General features: G+C 33.5%; 1 protein-coding gene across 3 annotated transcripts in view; it reads left to right on the top strand.

The window, feature by feature from the left end:
* TET10 (tetraspanin10) overlaps window positions 1-6,398 on the top strand; it is a 73,248-nt gene extending 66,850 nt beyond the window's left edge. For all 3 annotated transcript variants that reach the window (XR_016355661.1, XR_016355663.1, XM_089798360.1), the window contains one exon: window positions 6,210-6,398. Coding sequence is in view for 1 of the 3 variants with exons in the window: in XM_089798360.1 (XP_089654486.1) it covers window positions 6,210-6,264 (55 nt within the window). In the remaining 2 variants the exon portion in view is untranslated. The remainder of the gene's footprint in view (window positions 1-6,209) is intronic.
* Window positions 6,399-20,931: the final 14,533 nt, after the last annotated feature.

The following is a 20,931-nucleotide window of genomic DNA, read 5'->3' on the forward strand; positions in this document are numbered from 1 at the left end:
AACATACCTTGTACCACATAATTAACTTTCATAAAAGCATGAAAAGTCTCCAATCTGAAGGTGGCAACAACTCATTCAAAGAGAGCGATAAATTATCTCATGAAAAAGTATAACCTTTTTTCATGCTAGTAGAAACAATGGTTGATGTCTTGAAAAATCAATATAATATCATGAAAGAAACTACAAATCTAGAAGGAGAAGAAGTTGCTAAATTTGATGAAGTGGATCTTGAAAACCTTGTTTATGCCATAAAGGAATTTAATAAGATTAATAAAAAAATGTAAGACAAAAACCACACATGCAAAATATGAAAAAGAGGTTCGTGATTGAAAAGCAAAAATGTCATAAAGCCTCGTGTGATGAAAATTGTCACCATCTATCTAAAGATTAAATTGGAATGGGCAAAGACAATTGATCAAGTGGTGAGAACTTAGTTGAAGACAAAGAAAGAAGATTATAATAAGATAGTCTACTTTTTAATTAATTGAAAATAGGTTTTGAAGTGGCTTGAAACGCTTTACAAGGAGCTTCTAAAAGATATTTATAGGAAGCCCACAACATGCAATGCTTGGTGACCAAAAAGAGGGTTTTAATTGCAAGCTTCTCTAACTTGTAACTAACATAGCATGAGAAGAACAACATGCCAACAAGTTAGAGAAGCTTGCAATTAAAACCCTCTTTTAGAAGTTAGAGAAGCTTGCAATGGAAAATATCTTTTAAAATTTTTACCTTCTACCATAATCCAAGCCTCTTCCACCATTGTAGTTGCACTTTGCCAAGCCGAAGAATCCAACTTACAAGATCTAACCAGGGAACACTGAGAAGAACCAACGATAAATTCAACATCCACTCAAGGAACAATGGAAACATTTGTAGAGAGAGAACCGACAACAATGTCAATATAACAAGGATTTGCTTCAGAGACAGGGCCAACAACCAGCAGAGAGATAGCTCCAATAGCACACTTATGTGTAGGAGCTTGTTGATAATCAGATTGAGACTGGTATATTCAAAACCAACCACCTTTTTGGGATCTGTACAAGAGGCGTGTTATTTTTTGACCTCAACAGAAGGCACAAGACCCATATCCACAACAACCTTAGAGAATTTCCTCTAGGAGTTCTTATAAATTGTTTAATGCTGAACATAAGCATTTTTCGACTGAGAACTGGCCCTCTTAGCTTTCTCTAAATCACACTTAGTTGCCACATGACTAGTTCTAAAACACATCCTACACATGAAGGGAATCCGTTCATAGTCCTAAGGTTGAATCCAACATCCCTTAGGAGAGATAATCTTGATCTTCTCAAGAAGCCCCTTAGAGACATTTGAATCCACCAAAAATGTTGAGTGCCTAAGGCCTCACCCACTTCTTTAAGAAGAGAATCCAACCAAAGATGAAGGGGGAGGTAGGAGAGTCCAACACAAACTAGCATTTTATAAAAGTTTTCAAACAATGGTTGAAATCAAGGTGATAAGGCTAGACCATCAACATGAAGTGATCCTCCTACCTGAAGAAATGATTGTACAAGGTCTAGTTTCTATCAACAATGTTACTAAATTTAGAAGCAAAAGACCCCTTGCTAAAAGGAAATTTCTTACTTTACCAGTAATAATAGGCTCCCACTGTTGATAGTTCCAGACATGTAACTTCGAGAGACTATGCAAAAATCCCATAAATCTATAGATCAATTTGTGAGATGACATATCTTACATAGCCTAGTTAATTTCAGCCACTTTTTGTAGCCTCCAATGAGATATCAATAGACTTGGAGACACGAAAAGACTCTGTCTCCACCAACTTATTTTTAAATAAGTGATGGCTCTGACCTAAATCACTAACAATGCTCTTCCTAGATGAATACCTAGTTGGAAAACCACTTGAGTCACTATCATGTGATGCCACAAAAGATGATAGATTAGATAGGAGACCCCCTTCCGTCAAAAGATTCGTAGAGGAAGTATAACCCCCTACTTGCAACAAGGCATAAGCAAGTGGAGGAACATGAATCACAAACAAGAAGCCCTATTAGTGGAGCCATTTGTGGTGGAACCGTCTGCTAGAGAGGAGAAATGAGACTTTCCCCAAGCCCCCAATGCACGAACCATCCACGATAGGAGGAATTCACACAAGCCTCAAACCAGGGCTAAGGGAAACCCCTTCATTGACACCATTCACAAGCATGGAAGCCCTAGTGTAGGAGCCCTAGAGAGACATCACAAAACTACATAGTTACATAAGATAGTCTTAAATTGTTACCTTGAGGAAAGGATTGACAAAAATATTTTCTTTGTTTAACATAACTTTTGTGTATGGGAAGAGTGCTATAATTCTAGATGAAATTGTCAATTGCCAAAGGTCACCATTTATTTAAGACCAGTATTGGCTATGAAGAAAATCAAAATATCAAAGAAGTTCAAAATCAGAGGCTGTAAAACAACCAAATATATCAAATATAGAATAGTCAAAAGTCTATATAACTGTGCCTTAGGGGATTGTCAAGATTGAAAGCACCAACATGAAAAATATGGTGTTGATTAGAACTAAACAAGGGTCTCTAAAGAACATTTCTTCAAGACAACCTAACATGAATAGGTTCTTAAATTGACTACGTTTTTTATTTGTTTTTTCTTGTAATCATTTTGGTCATAAGTTGGTTGAGTGTAAGAATGTAGCAAATAATCTTGTGTGGAACCAAAAATAATACTTCTCTGGGTTCTTAGACTTAAACTACAATTTATGTTCCCCTTCATAAGTGTAACAAATTTGGTTGTATAACAAATTTTTGTAGTAGTTTTTGGGAACCTTCTAGATAGAACAAGTGGGTTTTTTTGGAAAATGAAGCATGGGAAAGAAAATAGAAGATAAAGAAGTCTATGCTAGTGCAAATCACTTTTCACACCCAAGATGGAGGAAATACATGGTGTGCTTGATAATGGATGGTTAAGCTACATGACAAGGGCCAATAACAAGTTTCTTACTTTGAAGACCTTAGATAATGACACTATGAAAGTTGAAGATAATGCTATAATGATAATTGAAATCTACTTGTAGCTTGGATAATGGAAAGACAAAAAAAATGCCTTGTATGTTGACAGTTTGAAGCATAAACTTTTAAGTGCTAGTAAAAAATTTGGGATCAAGGGCATATTTTACATTTCATACTCAAGATTGTAAGATAGAAAGGTAAAGTGCAAGAAATTTAGTTCTAGAGGCAAATAAAATGATAAATAGCCTATTCATCCTCAACAAAATCAAGGGCGAAATATGTTGCATATAACAAACAAATGAAAGTTATGACATTAAAAAATGGGCTATAGAAACTTTTGATGACCATTTATTTTATAAGCCAATGTTTTTCAACCTACTATATGTGACAATGTCAAGGCGAAAATAGTGGTTAAACTCTTGAGGGGCATTTTGGACTTTGGTTTGTGGTATCCTACAGGTGAAGATTTCACTTTAATAACATATATAATGTAGATTGTGTAGACAATGTTTGGTAGTATTCGATGGTGTTTGGCCCTAAATATATGTATTTGTTATATGATTGAAATGAGATGGTGATATTAGAAGTGCAATATACCATGGTTGTGAAATCTCACAAATTGTCAAACATAAGACATTGTTTGAATATGCTATGAGAATGGGTTCGACAGTATACAACAAAAACTACTTGGATATCATAGATCTATCTTCACACCTAATCGAAGCCACTTTGAAGCATATAAGGTGAATAATGTTGGTTTGTAGTGACTGATAAAGTATTGTACACTTTTCATAAGGTGTGGGATTCAACACATCAACCATTTTTTTGTTTGTTAACTTGTCAAGCATTTTCGGCTTGACTCATCAACCATTTCCCTAGGTTGATTCAAGCATGTTTAGGGTTATTTTGTTAAGCCAACACATGCCAAGGATTTTTGAAGTGAATATATAGCTTCTTGTAGAGGTATTGCGTTGTGAGGGAGATTGAATATTGTAACAATTTGAAGTTATTGGATAATAATATTGGACTCTCTATTTGGTGGACGTAGCCCAAGATTGGGTGAAACACGTTTAATCTCTGTGTCTTCTGTCCGTGTATGTGTGCTTTATTCCTTTGTGATATCTGTTTTATTTGCATGTAAATGTTATTTTTAATCTAATTAATCTTAACAAACAACAAATTTAATATTATATATGCTAGAAATATGGCGATTGAGTTTCCCATAATGTCATGAATTCAAAGAGGTACAATCTAGTCTACCATTGATATTTTGAGGGCAGCTTTCCTTATATAAAAACCATGGCCCTAAGAATTACTAAATCACTAATTAAAACTAATAAAGCATTTAGTAATGCCATGTCTAGTGATTTGTCCAATCATTTGGTTATGTTACAATATTTTCCTTGAAGACCATATTTTGTGAGGGATAATAATGTTGTTAATCATAACAAAGGTAAAAATTTAAAAATATTTATAGTAAAAATGTGGTAAAGTGTAAATTTTATATTTGCTATTGTTTAGTAAAAATCCAATAAAAAAATGAAATTAAACCATGAGCAAAAGGGAAAATTAAACTACTCAACCAAAACAACAATAACAACAACAACAAAAAGTAAGATGTTGCAGCCAAGATGAAAAAAATCCAATAAATAATAGTGCTAAGACACTTGAGGTTTCACTTAGACAATGCCATACCTTGCATGAATTGGCTTCTTATTCAATACCTAGTACAAGTTTATAATAACGATTTAGGGAGGCATTTATTCTTTCTAACGACAATCTTAGAGATACTCTCCTAGATTCTCAATATGTATTAATTATTAGCATTTTAATATTTTTTTAATAAATTGTCAAATTAAGATGTTTTTACTTTATTGGTTTTTTTTTTTTCCCATTTCTTTAATTTTTTTGTTGTATATTTATTATCTTGTGCACATGTTATCCTCATCATTTTACTACTCTTAAGATGTAATTACAATGTTAGCAAGTGGTAGAGTGTAATTGTGAGTGTCTAAACAAAAACTATTAACAGGTTGACATATTAAAACTATAATATAAAAATATTAAAAGCGAACGTAAAATATTATCATAACTCAAATACTTCTAAAGTAGTTTATGAGATTCCACAACCTATATTATTATTCCATTTTAAACATATATCACATATATGATTTCAATGTCTTAGGCAGTTCCACAATATTTTGGAGATATAGTTCCAAACATGCATCAACACTTACATGGTATTTTCTATTGGCTCATTGGGTTTTACTATTGAGATTAGAAAATAACAAAATGTTAGCACTAAATAAGATTAAAGATGGTTAACCATTAAAAGTTGAAGATTCATACATGCAAGAGAAATTGTTGTATCTTACATAATGAATCTGTGTCTTATGTAAAATTGCGTGATTATGTATCCATATACATAATTAGCATTAACTATTGGAAAATACACATGGATTATGGAGATTGATATGTAGACAACATCATCAAGATAGTGCTATTTGTAAAATGTATTTGCTACTTTTTGGACAATTGTTTATCATTGCTTCAATATATCGCCACAAATGAGAGAAAAAACATATCTCATTGTGTTCTCATGGAATATAAAAAATAATAGGTCTCACTCTTTACGAGTATGCCATGGAAGATTGCTTACAATAATCTTAGAACAATCTTAATGGTCAATGGAGTGAGTTGTTTGAATTGATTAGTATTTTAAATAATTTTTAAAAAATAATTTTATTTAATGTTTTTTTTTTGTTGAACCATGTGAATAAAAAATACTATAATTTGCTTCTTCTTTAGAATTATTATTTATGAGAAACTATAAACAATAACATATTAAACATAGTGTTATAGTAATTAAGTTGAATGCTCACCTACATTATTAAAGTTATAATCGATTTATCATCAATTATATATTATCTTATTAAATTCAATTCCCATTTTCCATGTATAATTTCTAATCATTTTCCTATATATTGATATGTACTTTTGTATCTTTATTATTAAATATACACAAGTATGTATAACAATAAGCTTTTTCATTTATTATTTTCTTCAATACTAATATTTTTCAGTGGATAATATATGTTGGAAACTATACTTTTGTTTAAAACATAAAGTTCATGGTCATAATTTTTTTTTTTGCCTAAAACTATTGAATATTTTGTTAAAAATGTTCTAACATTTTACGTTTTCATTTTTGTTTTGCAGGAATCGTACATGTATTAATTTGAATGAAATTGATGTCATTCATAATGTGTTATAATAAAATTATTTTATTGTCATGGAATCATGATAATATATTATAATAATATTCATTTGTCACAAAATTATGACATTGTTTTACAAATGTATAAAGATCAAATATTTTGTTTTAAACATCTACAAGGGTTTCAATAATTGTATATTTGTATTTATAATTTTTATTATATTGTAATTTTGATTGTAAAAAAGAAAATTGTTAGGTTTGAATAGTAAAATCATGTATTTAAAAAATAATAATTGGTCTTTATTATAAATAATAAATATAAACGTCTATTATTTCTAGAGTGAATCATATAGATAGGCCTATTAATTTAGTTGACATCTTTTTGTTCAATGAAATATCAAATATAAGCAAAAAGAGATTTGAGATAAAAGTTAACACAAACATGTTAGTGAAGCGCTACTAAAAACTCTTTATAATATTATTTTTGGATTTGAGTTCATGTAAATATAGATATTGATTTGTCATTTGATTATTGTAAATTTGGAAACTTTAGAAGTGAAAGGTGCAGTTGTAGCTCTTTTTGCCATTGATTTTGAACTCACATTGACCTTTTTCCTTTATGTCATAATCTAATGCTTAGTTGAGTATTTTTATATAAGGGTTGGCATTTAGTTTGTACTTGAATTGAACTTGAGTGAATAGACTTTGGCATTTTGAGTAAGAAATCCCTAACAACAAAGCTTACCTAATGTAATATTAACAACAAATCTAGACACATTACAATATTAGAGTATTAGTGTTCCATGAGAAGCAACATAAGATTAGATTTGTCAATTGCAACTCATACTCTTAAGTTGTTGGATTTGTGAATAACCCAACATTACAATTGCACATCTATAGCTATAATTAAGTGTGAAGATCAACAACAACAAGATATCAATACTCTTCAACCATGGAGGAAATTTGGTAGCATAATATTGCCTAACTGATTGAAAACACTTAACATAGACAAGCATTTAAAAAAATAAAGATTATAAACAAAAGAAATGTGACATTTCAAAGGTTTATGTGTGAGCTTGGCTTTAGATCTAAGGGTCATTACAAACTCCAAGGAATAACCAATACAACCTTAACTCATGCGTATAATGATGCATCTTCATGTAATCTTGCCACATATGCTAAATGTATTTTGTTAATGTTCGTATAAAAATTTCTTAGAAAAGTAATACTATACCTAAAGTGTGTTATCTTTTTCCAAGATGAGCTGTAAGTTTGCAGAATTTTTAATATTTTATGCAAGTGTACAACACTTGTCCAACTATTCTCTACTTGTATACATAACAAAAGTGGCCTGACATAAAACAAAAGGAAAATCTCTTATGAAAAACATAACCATCAAACCCCTGTAAGTCTTTTATGCTCATACATTGAATTAAAGTAGTTACCACATCATAAAAAATACGACAACATACCCCAATTGCTCATAAAAATGTGTTCTCTACCAAATATACTTTGCTCTAAATTTCACATATATCTCAATAGTAATGCATTATATATTATAGTTTTAACCAAAGCTTAGATGGAAAATCTCTTATTTGCATATATTCATCCTCAACTTAAAGGAATAAACTTATAACAAGCTAATTATGCCCTGTAACACCATTTTCTCTCTTAAAAGCAATAGAACAATAATCTTTATCGTGCACAAGATCATAAAAATATATATTAACTTCATTTCTATCCTTCTAATCATCATAATTTTACTTCTAATCCTCATCTTAGTACGATATCATCATGATGACATCTTTGCTAACAACCAACAAGTCGCGACTTACTTCAATCAAAATCACCATTTACCATCATATCTATACTCTCACACAACACATTATCATTATCAACATCAATATCATTATCTTTATTGCACAATTAATGATGACATCACAAAAACCAAGTGTAGACGTCAATATCGACGATGGTTGATACAACCATAGACTACACATTTACAGAATCTCTATAAAATTGAACATAAGGCATCAACATAACACCATAACATCAATATCCAAAATATCAATGAATGACATAAATGACAAAACCACAATTTTGCAATGTATATGGGAACATTGATATGCTTCTCCTCGAATAAACAAAATGTATGTTAGGTTAAAACTAACTCATGCATCTCATGTTGAAACTTTTGGGAATTGTCACTTTTACATATAGATCAAAATCAATAATATTTTTTTAAATTTAAAAATGTGTTTGTTTTTATATGAATTTGTATAGCCAATCCAAAACACCCCAAGATGTCTCACTTGTGCAATTTATCTTCTCCTTTAACTATTTCATTTTAAATCCACGTCCTCCTAGATGTTGCCTTGGTGACAACTTGAGACAACTTTAGCACCAACTTTATGTCCTACTCTCTAAGGGCCAATGTGTGAGGCATTCTTCGATTTGTTTACTTATAAATTATTATTTTATATATCAAAAAATAAATTTTTTTATGGCCTCAAATATATTAAAAAATAAAATTAATTCTTCTCTTCAAAAACATGTTTATCTTGGATATCACATTATTGGCATTTTATTCTTACCTTTTTTGTTTTCCATGATGTTATGCAACACATATGCTAAAAAGGTTGACTATCTAGAATCTACGTCACCTAAAAAAATGCTCCAAAATTTTGTATGGAACACAACATTCACAAAATACCAACACACATTGATCTCCACAATTAAATCAAACTATGGCTAGTGCTCGTCTTAAAATGAAACAAAACAAATTTGACATAACATAACTTAGATCCATCACAACGATGTAGTCCTAAAAATATGCAGTGGGGGAGAGAGAATCTTGATGTAGGACTTTAAAGGATAGGTGGTTAGTGATAAGGTTGACAAAGTATTGGTGGTCGAAATTATAGAATGAGAAAGTAAGAGGCACATATTTGGATACATAAGTGCGAAGGTCTTACAAATGTCTTTTCCATGAGATATGTATTTTAAGCCTTTAAATATTTACTCTTTGTTTATTTTATTTGTTGTTCATGTAATATTAATCATTTTCCTTGAAGGTCATGTTGATAGATCTAGTTTATGATTGGAAGGGTACTTCTTCGAGGAAAAAAACAACTATGAAAGGTGAACTCTTGAGCTAGGTACTTGGGTGTAGATATATGATGAAGACCTTGGGCTAAAGGTGGGTTCCCTTAGTCAAATCTAGGATAGAGTGACCAATAAATAATAATTCAGAGGTAGTCAAATACCTTATGCTATAGGGTTCTTTGTTTCTTGTTCTTGATAATTAATGCTTGGAAAACTAGGAATTTTGGCATTCCTTCTTGAGGTAATTTCATATAAGGATACACGAGTGACATAATATTGATCCATATGTAAGACTCTCATTACTATCAAGGGGTTCATACCTTAGGATGATTTGATTTGATTGACTTTCTTCTTGGGGTGGACTAATTCCTTAAACAAGGATCGATTTTGATTAATTATTATACTTTGGAAATGTAAAGTTGTTAAGAAAGTATAACATTTAATAAAACTCAGATGATTATATTTATGATAGGCAAGATGTTAATTTTTTTTGATTTTAATCTTTAGATTTAAGGTTTTCATATTTACTATGGGTTTTGATTTGGACAAGTGGGTTAAAAGTTGAAATAAATTATTTAGATGCAGATGAGGGTGAGAGTTGATTAATGTTAACTAAGATTTTATATTATTTGTTATTCATCTTGGATAACCCATGGTTGTGTTCTAGTAGGGTGTTATTAGGTTTAAGATTGAGGTTTATGGTTTATATGAGAGGTTTCAAGTTTTGGTTTGCGTGAGGGCTTTGATGTTTGATTTCGGTTTCTTCAAAGATTGGATTTTGATTTGATGGTATATGCTAGAAGGATTTGATATTTTGGATTTATGGGTTGATTCATAGGTGTAAATAAGAAAACATACCAAAAATAAGAACAACCTATATTATTCAAAAAAAAGACTAGTAATGATTGTAATCCCACCAATATGAATCATTTAGGCTTATAGTGTGGGGACAGTAATGAAGCATTAACAATTTTTTTACCCAACATCATTTAATGGTGTGAGGAGAAAACTACATGACCTAGAAAACCATTTCTACTATCACTAGGTGAGTAGCTTCTGGGCGCTAACCATTTACTAGTGCATTACAACCAAATATGATGCCTAGACTTATACAATATTACTAGGATATTTAATAATATATCCAATAAAATACAATACACATTTTATGAATGGTAAAAGCCATAAAAAATATATATTTGAATCCTTAAAACATGAGATGTAAAAATGATACTATTTCATTTGAGAAGGACATCCTTCCACCAATTAATAAACAATTAAGAAGGAAATAATCAATAAAATTAAAAATAAATAGTCTTTTTTCAAAAGACAACAATCAAGGATTGATACAAAAACCTCAATGGGTCCAACAACTCCAATGAATACCTCCTCTATTACTTTCCATGGAAAAAAATCGAGTCAATCCACTATAGTGTCACTTCTCAAGTTGGGATCTAGGGTGGATTTAAGGTTGTGGGTGTTTCTAGCAATGGTTTTGAGGATGCTTGTGATGGATTACTTCAATCTTCTTTATTGTACCTATCTCAATGCCTTAGTTTTTGAGGTTAGATATGTATCTAGTTTGGGAATTACTTTTGGTGTAAGAGTTTTTTGTATGGCGGTGCTTGCTAGGTTAGGTGCTTTTGTATCATTTCTAAGTGAGCATTCTACTAGGAAATATGTTGTTACTAATGGGAGAATATTTTCTCATGTTGTTGTTGTTCATTCTGCCAAGGTGAAATATTAACCTCTTACCTATGTCTAGACAATTCATATGGTGGTCTATGTCCTAGATGTGGTGGATAATGTGGACTTCTAACAATGTTGTGGGTTAATTTGTAGATTTGCTCAATTATGACCCTCTATTATAGATCTTCATCATTGGGTAATTTTTTTTGGAGACCCTTAGTTCATGTTAGCCTTTAGATTTTCATTTGTGATAAGGGGACTTTTTTGCTTCTTTTGCTTCATTTAAGGAATGAGATCTAGTCATAAGAAAGTTGTGGTTTGCATGATTCATTCCCCTTCAACCAAACTCTAGATAGACTCCTTCAACCCTATTACTAAATAACTCAATATTTTCTTAGTTTGGGTTTGTCTCTCCAGTCATCCTCTACACTTTTGGGATAATTCTCACTTTGAGGCCATCAATAACCCTATAGTTTATCTTTTAAAAGTGGATGATACCACAACCTTAATAATTCTCTCTATCTTATCCCAAATATCGATTGACATTAACATCTCCACACCTCTTCTTATAGGTGTGGTCCCTATAATTTGGGATATGTCATGGACTCAACCATTAGATAATGAAGATCTATGTTTTTGATGTTAGTGGTACTTTTCTACACGTCAAGTAAAAATTGGTTGCCTAGTCTCATGTAATAAAGGCATTGTTATTTGGTTGAAGGAAGATAATGATTAACATATGACCATCATGGCTTTAGAGTCTACCTTTAATAAATCTTCAAAGACTAATGATGAAATATTCTTGAGATGATGCTTATCGTATTGATCCTCCCCCCTCAAACCTTGTGAATCCTATGCCACCTTTTGATTTTGGTATGGACCAGTTTGGTTTCACAAAAAATTCTCTATATATTGATCCTATTCTAATTAAACCTCTAGCCAATGATGTGCAACCTATTTAGCACTCTGGCCATTATTTTGACAATAATCCAAAGAGGATTTCCCCTCTTGTCACCTCTTGTGGTAGAAATCCTAAATATAGTATTGCCTAGATGATGATTTGACATCATATGAAAGATCATTCTTTAATTTCTCATTCTCCTACCTATGTTGTGGGTGAGTTGTCTACCCACTCTTAGTGTGGGTTACTAGGTGTTCTACTAGTGTGTTGCTTATGGTTTATTTTTTACCTTGTTTTATGTGACCTTTTTGGTTAGTCTTAATAACGGACAAGACCCTTTCTTCTCCATCTTTTTAGTATAAAAAAATCAAGGATGAATAGTTGTAAATATTTCAAAGGGTTTTTAATCATGAAATACTATGAACAACTCAATAATAAGATATAAAATGAATATCATTTCCTTGGGAGGATATCATCAAGCAATGAATAAATAAATCAAAAATTTAAAAATTGTTGGTGTAAATAGATATTTACTATTTACACTTTACTTAAGTTTACTTAGGTTAGTGCATTATTTTATTATTTATTTTTATGAGACACTTAGGAGTTTGCACAACTTTTTGAGTTGTCATGTTGACGACACAAAAGTACACAACTCTAATTATGCACATGGTGTCTACAACATAGGAGTTTTCATCATTCATTGACTTGCCATGTAGACAACACAATTATTCACACTCCTAATTTAGCACATGGTGTCTACAATAGTTATTTGCATGTCACACCATTGTAGGCTTATCCTCTCATCATCGCACATACTTTCATGCTTAATGGAGGCTAACCCATATCTGGTGGACATGTGCTTGGTTGTATGACTTATCATGATAATGATTCCAAGACATTCTAGATGCATCTTAGAGGCCTTTATATTTAGGCACTCTTAGTGTACTTGTATATAGAATTGAATATTATACAGTTATTCTGATTATACTCTGGTCTATTTTGTGCTTGCGTTTGAAGTCCTTGGTCTTGGGTGAATTCTGCCCTAAGGTAGATTCTTAAATGGTATCAGAGTGAGGGAGACACTCGTCACATAGCCATTGGAGACCTTGTTGCTTAATCTCTTTAAGGGACCTGATTGAGATCCAGAGCATCAACTACAATTGGGAGCATCTAGAGTTGAAGCAGACCTCACCATTGCATCTGAAGTGATGATTCAGTGAAGATTGACTATAAATTTTCCTATTTTAGGCCATAGTCAACTGGAAGGCAAATTTTTTTTGCAAATCACAACCTGAAGGCTTGATTTGCAAAGTTGCGTATGGTCTTTTATTAGTCTGATTAATTCATTTTTGGATCTAATTAATTCCGTATTTTTTGGAATTATTTTTTTTCGAATTTTAGCCCAGTTGGGTGTCCAGGTAGAGAATTTTTTTTTACATAGGCACTGGGAAATCACACCTCGGCCTTGTGTTGGGAATATTTTGCAAAATATTCTTTATTTTATTTGGAAACATTTATCACCATCCGACGGATCCATTAATTCAGCAAGTTCGGCATCGAAATATTTGATAGGGCCACAACATCAACCAAATCTGCCATTATATTCCTAAAGTAGTCGAACCACTTGCAAATCATGGCAAATTCTTTTCAACTCATGGCCACTCATTTAGTTTATGCTTTGCGGGTGTGGTATAAAAGCCACATTGTGGTTCTTCATCCCATGAATGTGGGATACTACCCATTGAATCCAGTGTGTTTAATAAAATTTGATGTCGGTGCAAGCAATTTGTAGCCTTTAGCATGATCTTTTCAGACTTGCACAAAGTAGCTCTTGTGCCATGTGTTCAACATCTCCATGTGGGTGCTTTGACAAGTGACAAACATTGTTTTGTCCACGGCATCCGCCCAATTTTAGACATGCGGTGTCCCTGTTGGCACCTTTGCCATGCTATTCCCCATAAAGCTTGTGAAATGTGGCAGTTGCCCAGTCACTCATGTAAACCCTACGCAAAGGCCATGTCAGATATAATTAGCGCTACTTATGCATACTTGTACATGTTAGTAGTTCCAATCATCTGGCTCCATACACTAGTCAATGCCTACGTAGTGTCCTAGTCACCAGCCACAATGTTAAACACATAAGCAGAGCTGTACATTACATGTCATCTATAGCCATACCCATGGTACCTATTTGTAGGATGATGAAATCATCATGATGTCATGTTGATATCATCTAGGGCCTATGTTTTTGTTGACGTCAATAAAGTATGAGCCTAAATTTGACAGCCGTTTGAACATCATTCCAGGGCATTTTTGAATTGTTGTGACGACTGTTTGACTATCAACTTTAACACATTATTTTCCTCTCTAGACCCCTCTTCAGATGTAGTTTTGATTTGACAACATGACTTCAAACGACCATAACTCGATCATCCAAATTCCAAATCAGGTGCGATTTTTTTTTGATTTTGGGTAAAATTTTTTGAGCTTTTTAGTGGTGTAGCTAGTTTCTAGTTTTGGTGCATAGATTTGTTAGAATAAGTATTTTTTGGCTACTGTAACTATCTAATCCTACTTTTTGCAACTTCAAACGCATCGTACAAGCTCATTTGGACTCCTTTTCAAGTTCCTTTTTTTTGAAAGTGTATATTTTTTCGTTTAGTTTTCAGATTTGTAGTTAGATTGTAGTCTTGTGTGGACAAAAATACCACTTTCAGAAATAGGTCCTATTTTGCATTGTATTGCTTCATAATTGTTATAATTTTGAGCTACATCATAAAAGTCTAGATTTGTACTCTATAAGAGGTTATAATAAGAAAAATTAGAAAGCCCACTTTGTCCATTTTGACAAATGGCCCATTATAAACGCACTATATAAAAAGTGCCAAAATAATTCTTTGGGGGGGGGGGATTTTTTGATTGAGTGAAAAGGGGGGGGGGGGGGGGGGGTGGTGTGTACTGTGTACTGTGTCTCCTTGATCTTGTGTTCTTGCATTATGGGTCCTTTTTCAAAGTTAACTCCACATAATTATGCTACTTGGAAAGAAAACATTAAAGGGCCATTGGTACAAAAAGGTTTATTGCATTATGTCACTGGTGCAGCAAAGAAACCTCTTGAGGATGTTGATGAAGCTCAAAAAGAAGACTAGGAATCCAAACAAGAGGCAGCCCTAGGAACCTTGTTGAAAAATATCTTTGATCCTATCAAATTTTACATTAGGAAGCTTTCCAATCCAATAGAGGTTTGGGCTAAACTTGAAGCTTTGTATGGGACAGTAGATGAAGACATTTCTTACACCATAGAGGATAAACTTCTCAAGTTGGATCCTAGAAATTTTGACACTATCAAAGACTATCTTACCCAAGTAGAAATGTATAGGGCACATCTTAAGGATTGTGGTGATCCCATCAAGGAAGGAAAGATGATCAAACACATCATGAATCATCTTCCACCTGAATATGCTCCTTTTGTTTCTAGCTTTAATACACACAAATGGACAATAGGTAGTGCCTATGTTAAGCCTTCATTCGAGAAATTCTTAGAAATGTTGATCTCAGAACATGACAATCTAGTGGGTATGGGAATTCTCAAGTCTTCCAAGACCAAAGCCTTGGTAGAAAATGGAGGTAATTCTAGTGGTGAAAACTCCAATAAGAAGCAGAAGCAGTGGAAGGCTAAGCCACAAGATGACACACAACAATCCTCCTCAAAACAACAATCTTCAAATCAATCTTCTTCCACTCAACATTCTTCTTCACAACAAGGAAAATCTTCTTCCAAAAATAATCAAAAGGGGAACAATTCCAACAAAAAGGAGAAGAAAACTTGTTCCTATTGTAAGAGGAATGGTGATGATGAACATGAGTGCAAGGATAAGTAGATTGATGAATTGGTCAACATAATGACGAAACACAAAATTGATGTACCAAATGCATATAAGTATAAGGGTTCTTCATCCACTTCAAAGGGTAAGGGACAAGTTTTAGTTGCAAGTAAAAACAATGTTGAGGAATGTGTTCTTGATTCAGGAGCAACATATCATATGGGTGCTTCAAGGGAGCAATTTTCCTTATTGAAACCATCAAATGTACCTTACATCTATGTGGGAAATGATACACAAGTTGAAGTAAAAGGTAAAGGGAATTTTGAGTTGGAAAATGACATCTTCAAGGATGTAGTACATGTTCCTAACCTTAGCACCAACCTTCTCTCCATCTATTTAATAACTCACTATGGATGTGGCAATAAAGTAGAGTTCCTCCCCAACATAGTTGTGGTGAAAAATCTCAAAGATGATTCAATGGTGGTGGTTGGAAAGGCAAATCATGAGACAAGACTTCATTCTTTCTCACATTTTGTGCCTAAATTCACTTCTCTTGCCTTCTTGACTCATTCAAACACAAAAAGTAAACTATGAAATGAGAGATTTGGACATCTTAATTATCCCTACCTTCAGCAACTCAATAGCAAGGAAATGGTCATTGGTCTACCTCAAGCCAAGTTTTGAGAGGGTGTATGTCCAGGTTGTGAAGTAGGTAAACATCTCGAAGAGAAATATGACAAGGGGAAGTCTTGGAAGGCAACTGCTATTCTAGAATTGGTTTATAGTGATGTAGTTGGCCCATTTCCAGTACCATCATTTGATAAGGCCCGCTATGCTCTCACATTTATTGAAGAATTTTCATGATACACTTGATTCTTTTTCCTAGCTCATAAGAGTGAAGTATTTTATAACTTTATCACCTTCAAAGCTCAAGTTGAGAAAAAATTAGGGAAAGCCATCAAGATCCTAAGAACACATAATGATAGGGAATATGTCAACTCCAGACTTATAGACTTTTGCACACATGAGGGGATAGATCTTCAACATTTAGTTGCATACACACCATAGCAGAATGATGTAGCTAAAAGAAAGAATAGAACCCTTAAGGAAATGACTATTTGCATGCTTCAAAACAAGTCTCTTGATCAAGTATTTTGGGCTGAAGCCATGTGCTATGCCAACTACATCCAAAACAGAAGTCCGCATAACACCTTTTGAGGCTTGGTGTGGAAGGAAACCAAGTGTCAAGCACTTAAAAGTTTTTGGTTGTCTAACATGGGCAAGGATACCTCAACAAAAGTGAAAGTCATTAGAACCTCAAATCAAAGCATGCATATTTGTTGGTTGTCCTAACCATCTCAAGGCATACAAACTAATGGGTCAAGAGACGCATGAAATATTTTATGAGAGGAGTGTTCACTTTGAAGAAACATGTCAAATCTTGGCTTCTTCAACTCCTCCTTCTTCCTCCTTCATGGATAGTGATCATATTGATGAAAGTGACTGAAAAGATGAGATTCTTCCAACTTTGAGTCACGGGACACCACCTTCACAGGGTTAACAAATAGTTGAGGCCATTCCTTCTTCTTCCACTAAACCTTGTTGGGCACAACAAACCCTTGATACAGTAGGTTCATTAGTGGGAAATCCTTTAGAAACTCAGAGGACTAGGTCACAACACAAGTTATTTCCACATGCATATATAGCCATTGCTTTAGATCCATAATCTTTCAAAGAAGCATCAAGGATTCTAGAATGGGATAAGGCTATGGAGGAAGAATATAACTCCTTGATGAAAAACAAAAATTGGGACTTAGTTCCCATTCCTAAGGGAAGAAAGGTGGTTCAATGTAAGTGGATCTATCAAACCAAATTTGCAACGAATGGAAGTGTGGATAAACATAAGGCTAGACTAGTTGTCAAAGGTTTCTCACAGGTTCTAGGTATTGACTATACAGAGAATTTTGCACTAGTTGCCAAGATGAACTCCATTCGCCTGACACTAGCAATTTCTACAACTCAAGATTGGGTTGTACACCATATGGATGTTAAGAGTTCTTTTTTGAATGGTGCTCTTCATGAGGAAATTTATATGGAGCAACCACAGGGGTTTGTATAGGATTCTACTATGGTTTGCAGATTGAAGAAGTCTATTTATGGTCTTAAGTAGGCTCCTCAGGCTTGGTATGCCAAAATGGATTCCTTCCTCCTCTTAGCCAGATTCATTAGATATCACTCTAATTTGAATGTATACATTCTTCATAAAGATGATTCACACTTGATCCTAGTGCTTTATGTAGATGACTTGATCATTACAGGGAGCACTTCATCCATCATTGCTAGTTTCAAGACCTCTCTATAGGATAGATTTTCCATGACAGACTTGGGTTTGCTACATTACTTCCTTGGCATTGAGATCACATAGTCTTCAGTAGGGATATCACTTTCACAACCCAAGTATGGTCTTGACTTGCTTTCTCAATTTCACATGAGTGACTGCAAGCCTACTCCTACTCCTTTTTTATCAGGTGTGAAGCTAGAAGCTAAGTGTTCCACTCCACTTGTTGATGCTACTTTATACAAATAGTTAGTTGGGAGCCTTATCTACTTGACACATACATGCCCTGATATTGCTTTTGTAAGTTGGCATGGTTTCACACTTTATGCAAGAACCACATGAGCTTCATTGGAAGGCTACCAAATGCAACTTGCATTACATCAAGGGTACACATACACATGGGATATATTATGCAATAGGTACAGGGTTTTAGGTGATTGGATACATAGACTCAGACTATGTAGGGGACTTAGATTCTCACAAGTCTACTTCAGGTTACACATTTCACCTTAGCTATTTGTTGGCAAAGTAAGAAGAAAAATAATGTTGCTTTTTCTTCCACAGAGGCCGAGTATCAAGGAGCTGTCAATGTAGCTATAGAGGCTCTTTGGTTACAACACATCCTAGAAGAGTTTGGATTTGATCTACCTAAGCCTATAGTTATTCATTGTGACAATCAGAGTGCCATTGAAATCTCTAAGCATCTGGCTCAACATCAGTGGACAAAGCACATCGAGGTTCATATGCACTATATCAGAGAGCTTATACATGAGAAAATCATTGCACTATAGTACTGTCCTATAGTAAAGCAGGTCACTAATATCTTCACTGAGGTCAAGTATACTCATTTGTGAGATCTCTTGGGGGTGTGGGATGTTGCAGAAAGGGGAGTCCCTTGACTTCTCTCTTCTTCTTCTTCTGGGAGGGGATTTTTCCTCATTTGGGGTCTTCTTCTCTCTCATCTTCTTTATTGTACTTATCTCTTTTTTTGGAGGGTTTTTCTCATGAGGTTTTCCCTCTTTCTTTGCTTTATGAGATATTGCATTGCATCATTCTATAGCATTGCTTTTGTACATGGGTACCTAACAAGGCCTCACAGTTGGGACCCATCATGCATTAGTGAGCTTAAGTGCATTCCCCTAAGTTTCACTTAAGGGCGGGGGGGGGGGTGTTGGTGTAAATATATATTTACTATTTACACTTTACTTAAGTTTACTTAGGTTAGTGCATTATTTTATTATTTTGCATTATTTTATTATTTATTTTTATGAGACACTTAGGAGTTTGCACACCTTTTTGAGTTTTCATGTTGACAACACAGAAGTACACAACTCTAATAATGCACATGGTGTCTACAACACAAGAATTTGCATCGTTCACTGAGTTGTCATGTAGACAACACAGTTATTTGCACTCCTAATTTAGTACATGGTGTCTACAACATTGATTTGTGTGTCACACCATTGTAGGCTTATCCTCTCATCATCACACTTACTTTTGTGCTTAATGGATGATAACCCATATCTGGTGGACATGTGCCTGGTTGTATGACTTATCATGATGCTGATTTCAATATATTTAGGCACTCCTAGTGTACTTGTATATAGAATTGAATACTATACAGTTATTCTAATCATACTCTGGTCTATTTTGTGCTTGCATTTGAGGTCCTTGGTCTTGGGTGAATTCTTCCCTAAGGTAGATTCTTACAAAAATGAATGAATAAAATTATGAATAATTTTTTTTTTCTTAAATGGAAATAATGAAAGGTGTTTTAGTTTTTGGTGGCTAATTAGGGAAGTATCGTGCACTCATCATAATTCCTTGGTGGCAGTATTGAGTTGTAAAGAATTATAAATTATAATCAATTTGTAATCAGTGGATAATAAAAATATCAGATTCGTTGTTTGGTGGACATAACCCATGGATTGGGTGAACCATGTTAAATCTTTGTGTCTTGTGTTCTCTTTTGTATGCATTATTATTTTCTGATATTGGTTATATTTGCATGTAATTGTCATTTTTGTCTCATTAATCCTAGCAAGTGGTATCAAAGCAAGGTTGGTTTTGGTCATCCTTTGCAGGAAGGTCTCACAGTTGAGTGGAGACCAATGATAGACGAGGGCAAGCTAAAGGTTGAGAATTTTAATGGGCAGAGTTTTCAATTATGGAAAATGCAAATATAGGACTATCTTTATTAGAAGGATTTATGATGACCACTATAAGGAAAATCCACGAAGCAACCTCTGTGATAGATGAGGGCTAAGATATTTTGGATTGAAAGGCACTTGGAAGTATTCATCTATGGCTCACACAATTTGTGACATTTAATATTATAAAAACTTAGACGATGAAAGAGTTGATAAAAAAACCCTAGTGAAGTTTTATCCAAAACGCTCCATTTCAAATAAGATATTTTTCATAAAGACTATATTTAATATGAAGATGAGTGAATTTATTTTGGAGTCGATTATGTAAGTTTTTTTGAGCATCAATGTTTTGGATCACACTTCATGATCCATCATCCAGATGAGAAAATACAAGAATAGAAATTATGCAAACCAAGTCTCCCTAAGGAGCAATCAAAGGAGGGGAGAGGATAGGGACAAATAACCAAGAATTCAAACGTAAGACCAATTAAATAAAACTAACCACAAAAAGAAAATAAGGAAAAAGTAAAAAAAAAAAATGAAAAAGAAAGAATAAGAAGACTAATCTATAGGCTAAAAATGGGCAATAAAATAAATAATCGACAATAAAAAAAACAAGAAGGAGAATAAAAGACACACACACACACACACACACACACACACACACACATGTATGTATGTATGTATGCATGCATGCATGCATGCATGTATGTATGT

The sequence above is a fragment of the Cupressus sempervirens genome, chromosome 8 (assembly GCF_028749045.1).
Source record: "Cupressus sempervirens isolate cs-2001-9-10 chromosome 8, ASM2874904v1, whole genome shotgun sequence".
In the NCBI taxonomy this organism is placed as follows: Eukaryota; Viridiplantae; Streptophyta; class Pinopsida; order Cupressales; family Cupressaceae; genus Cupressus; species Cupressus sempervirens.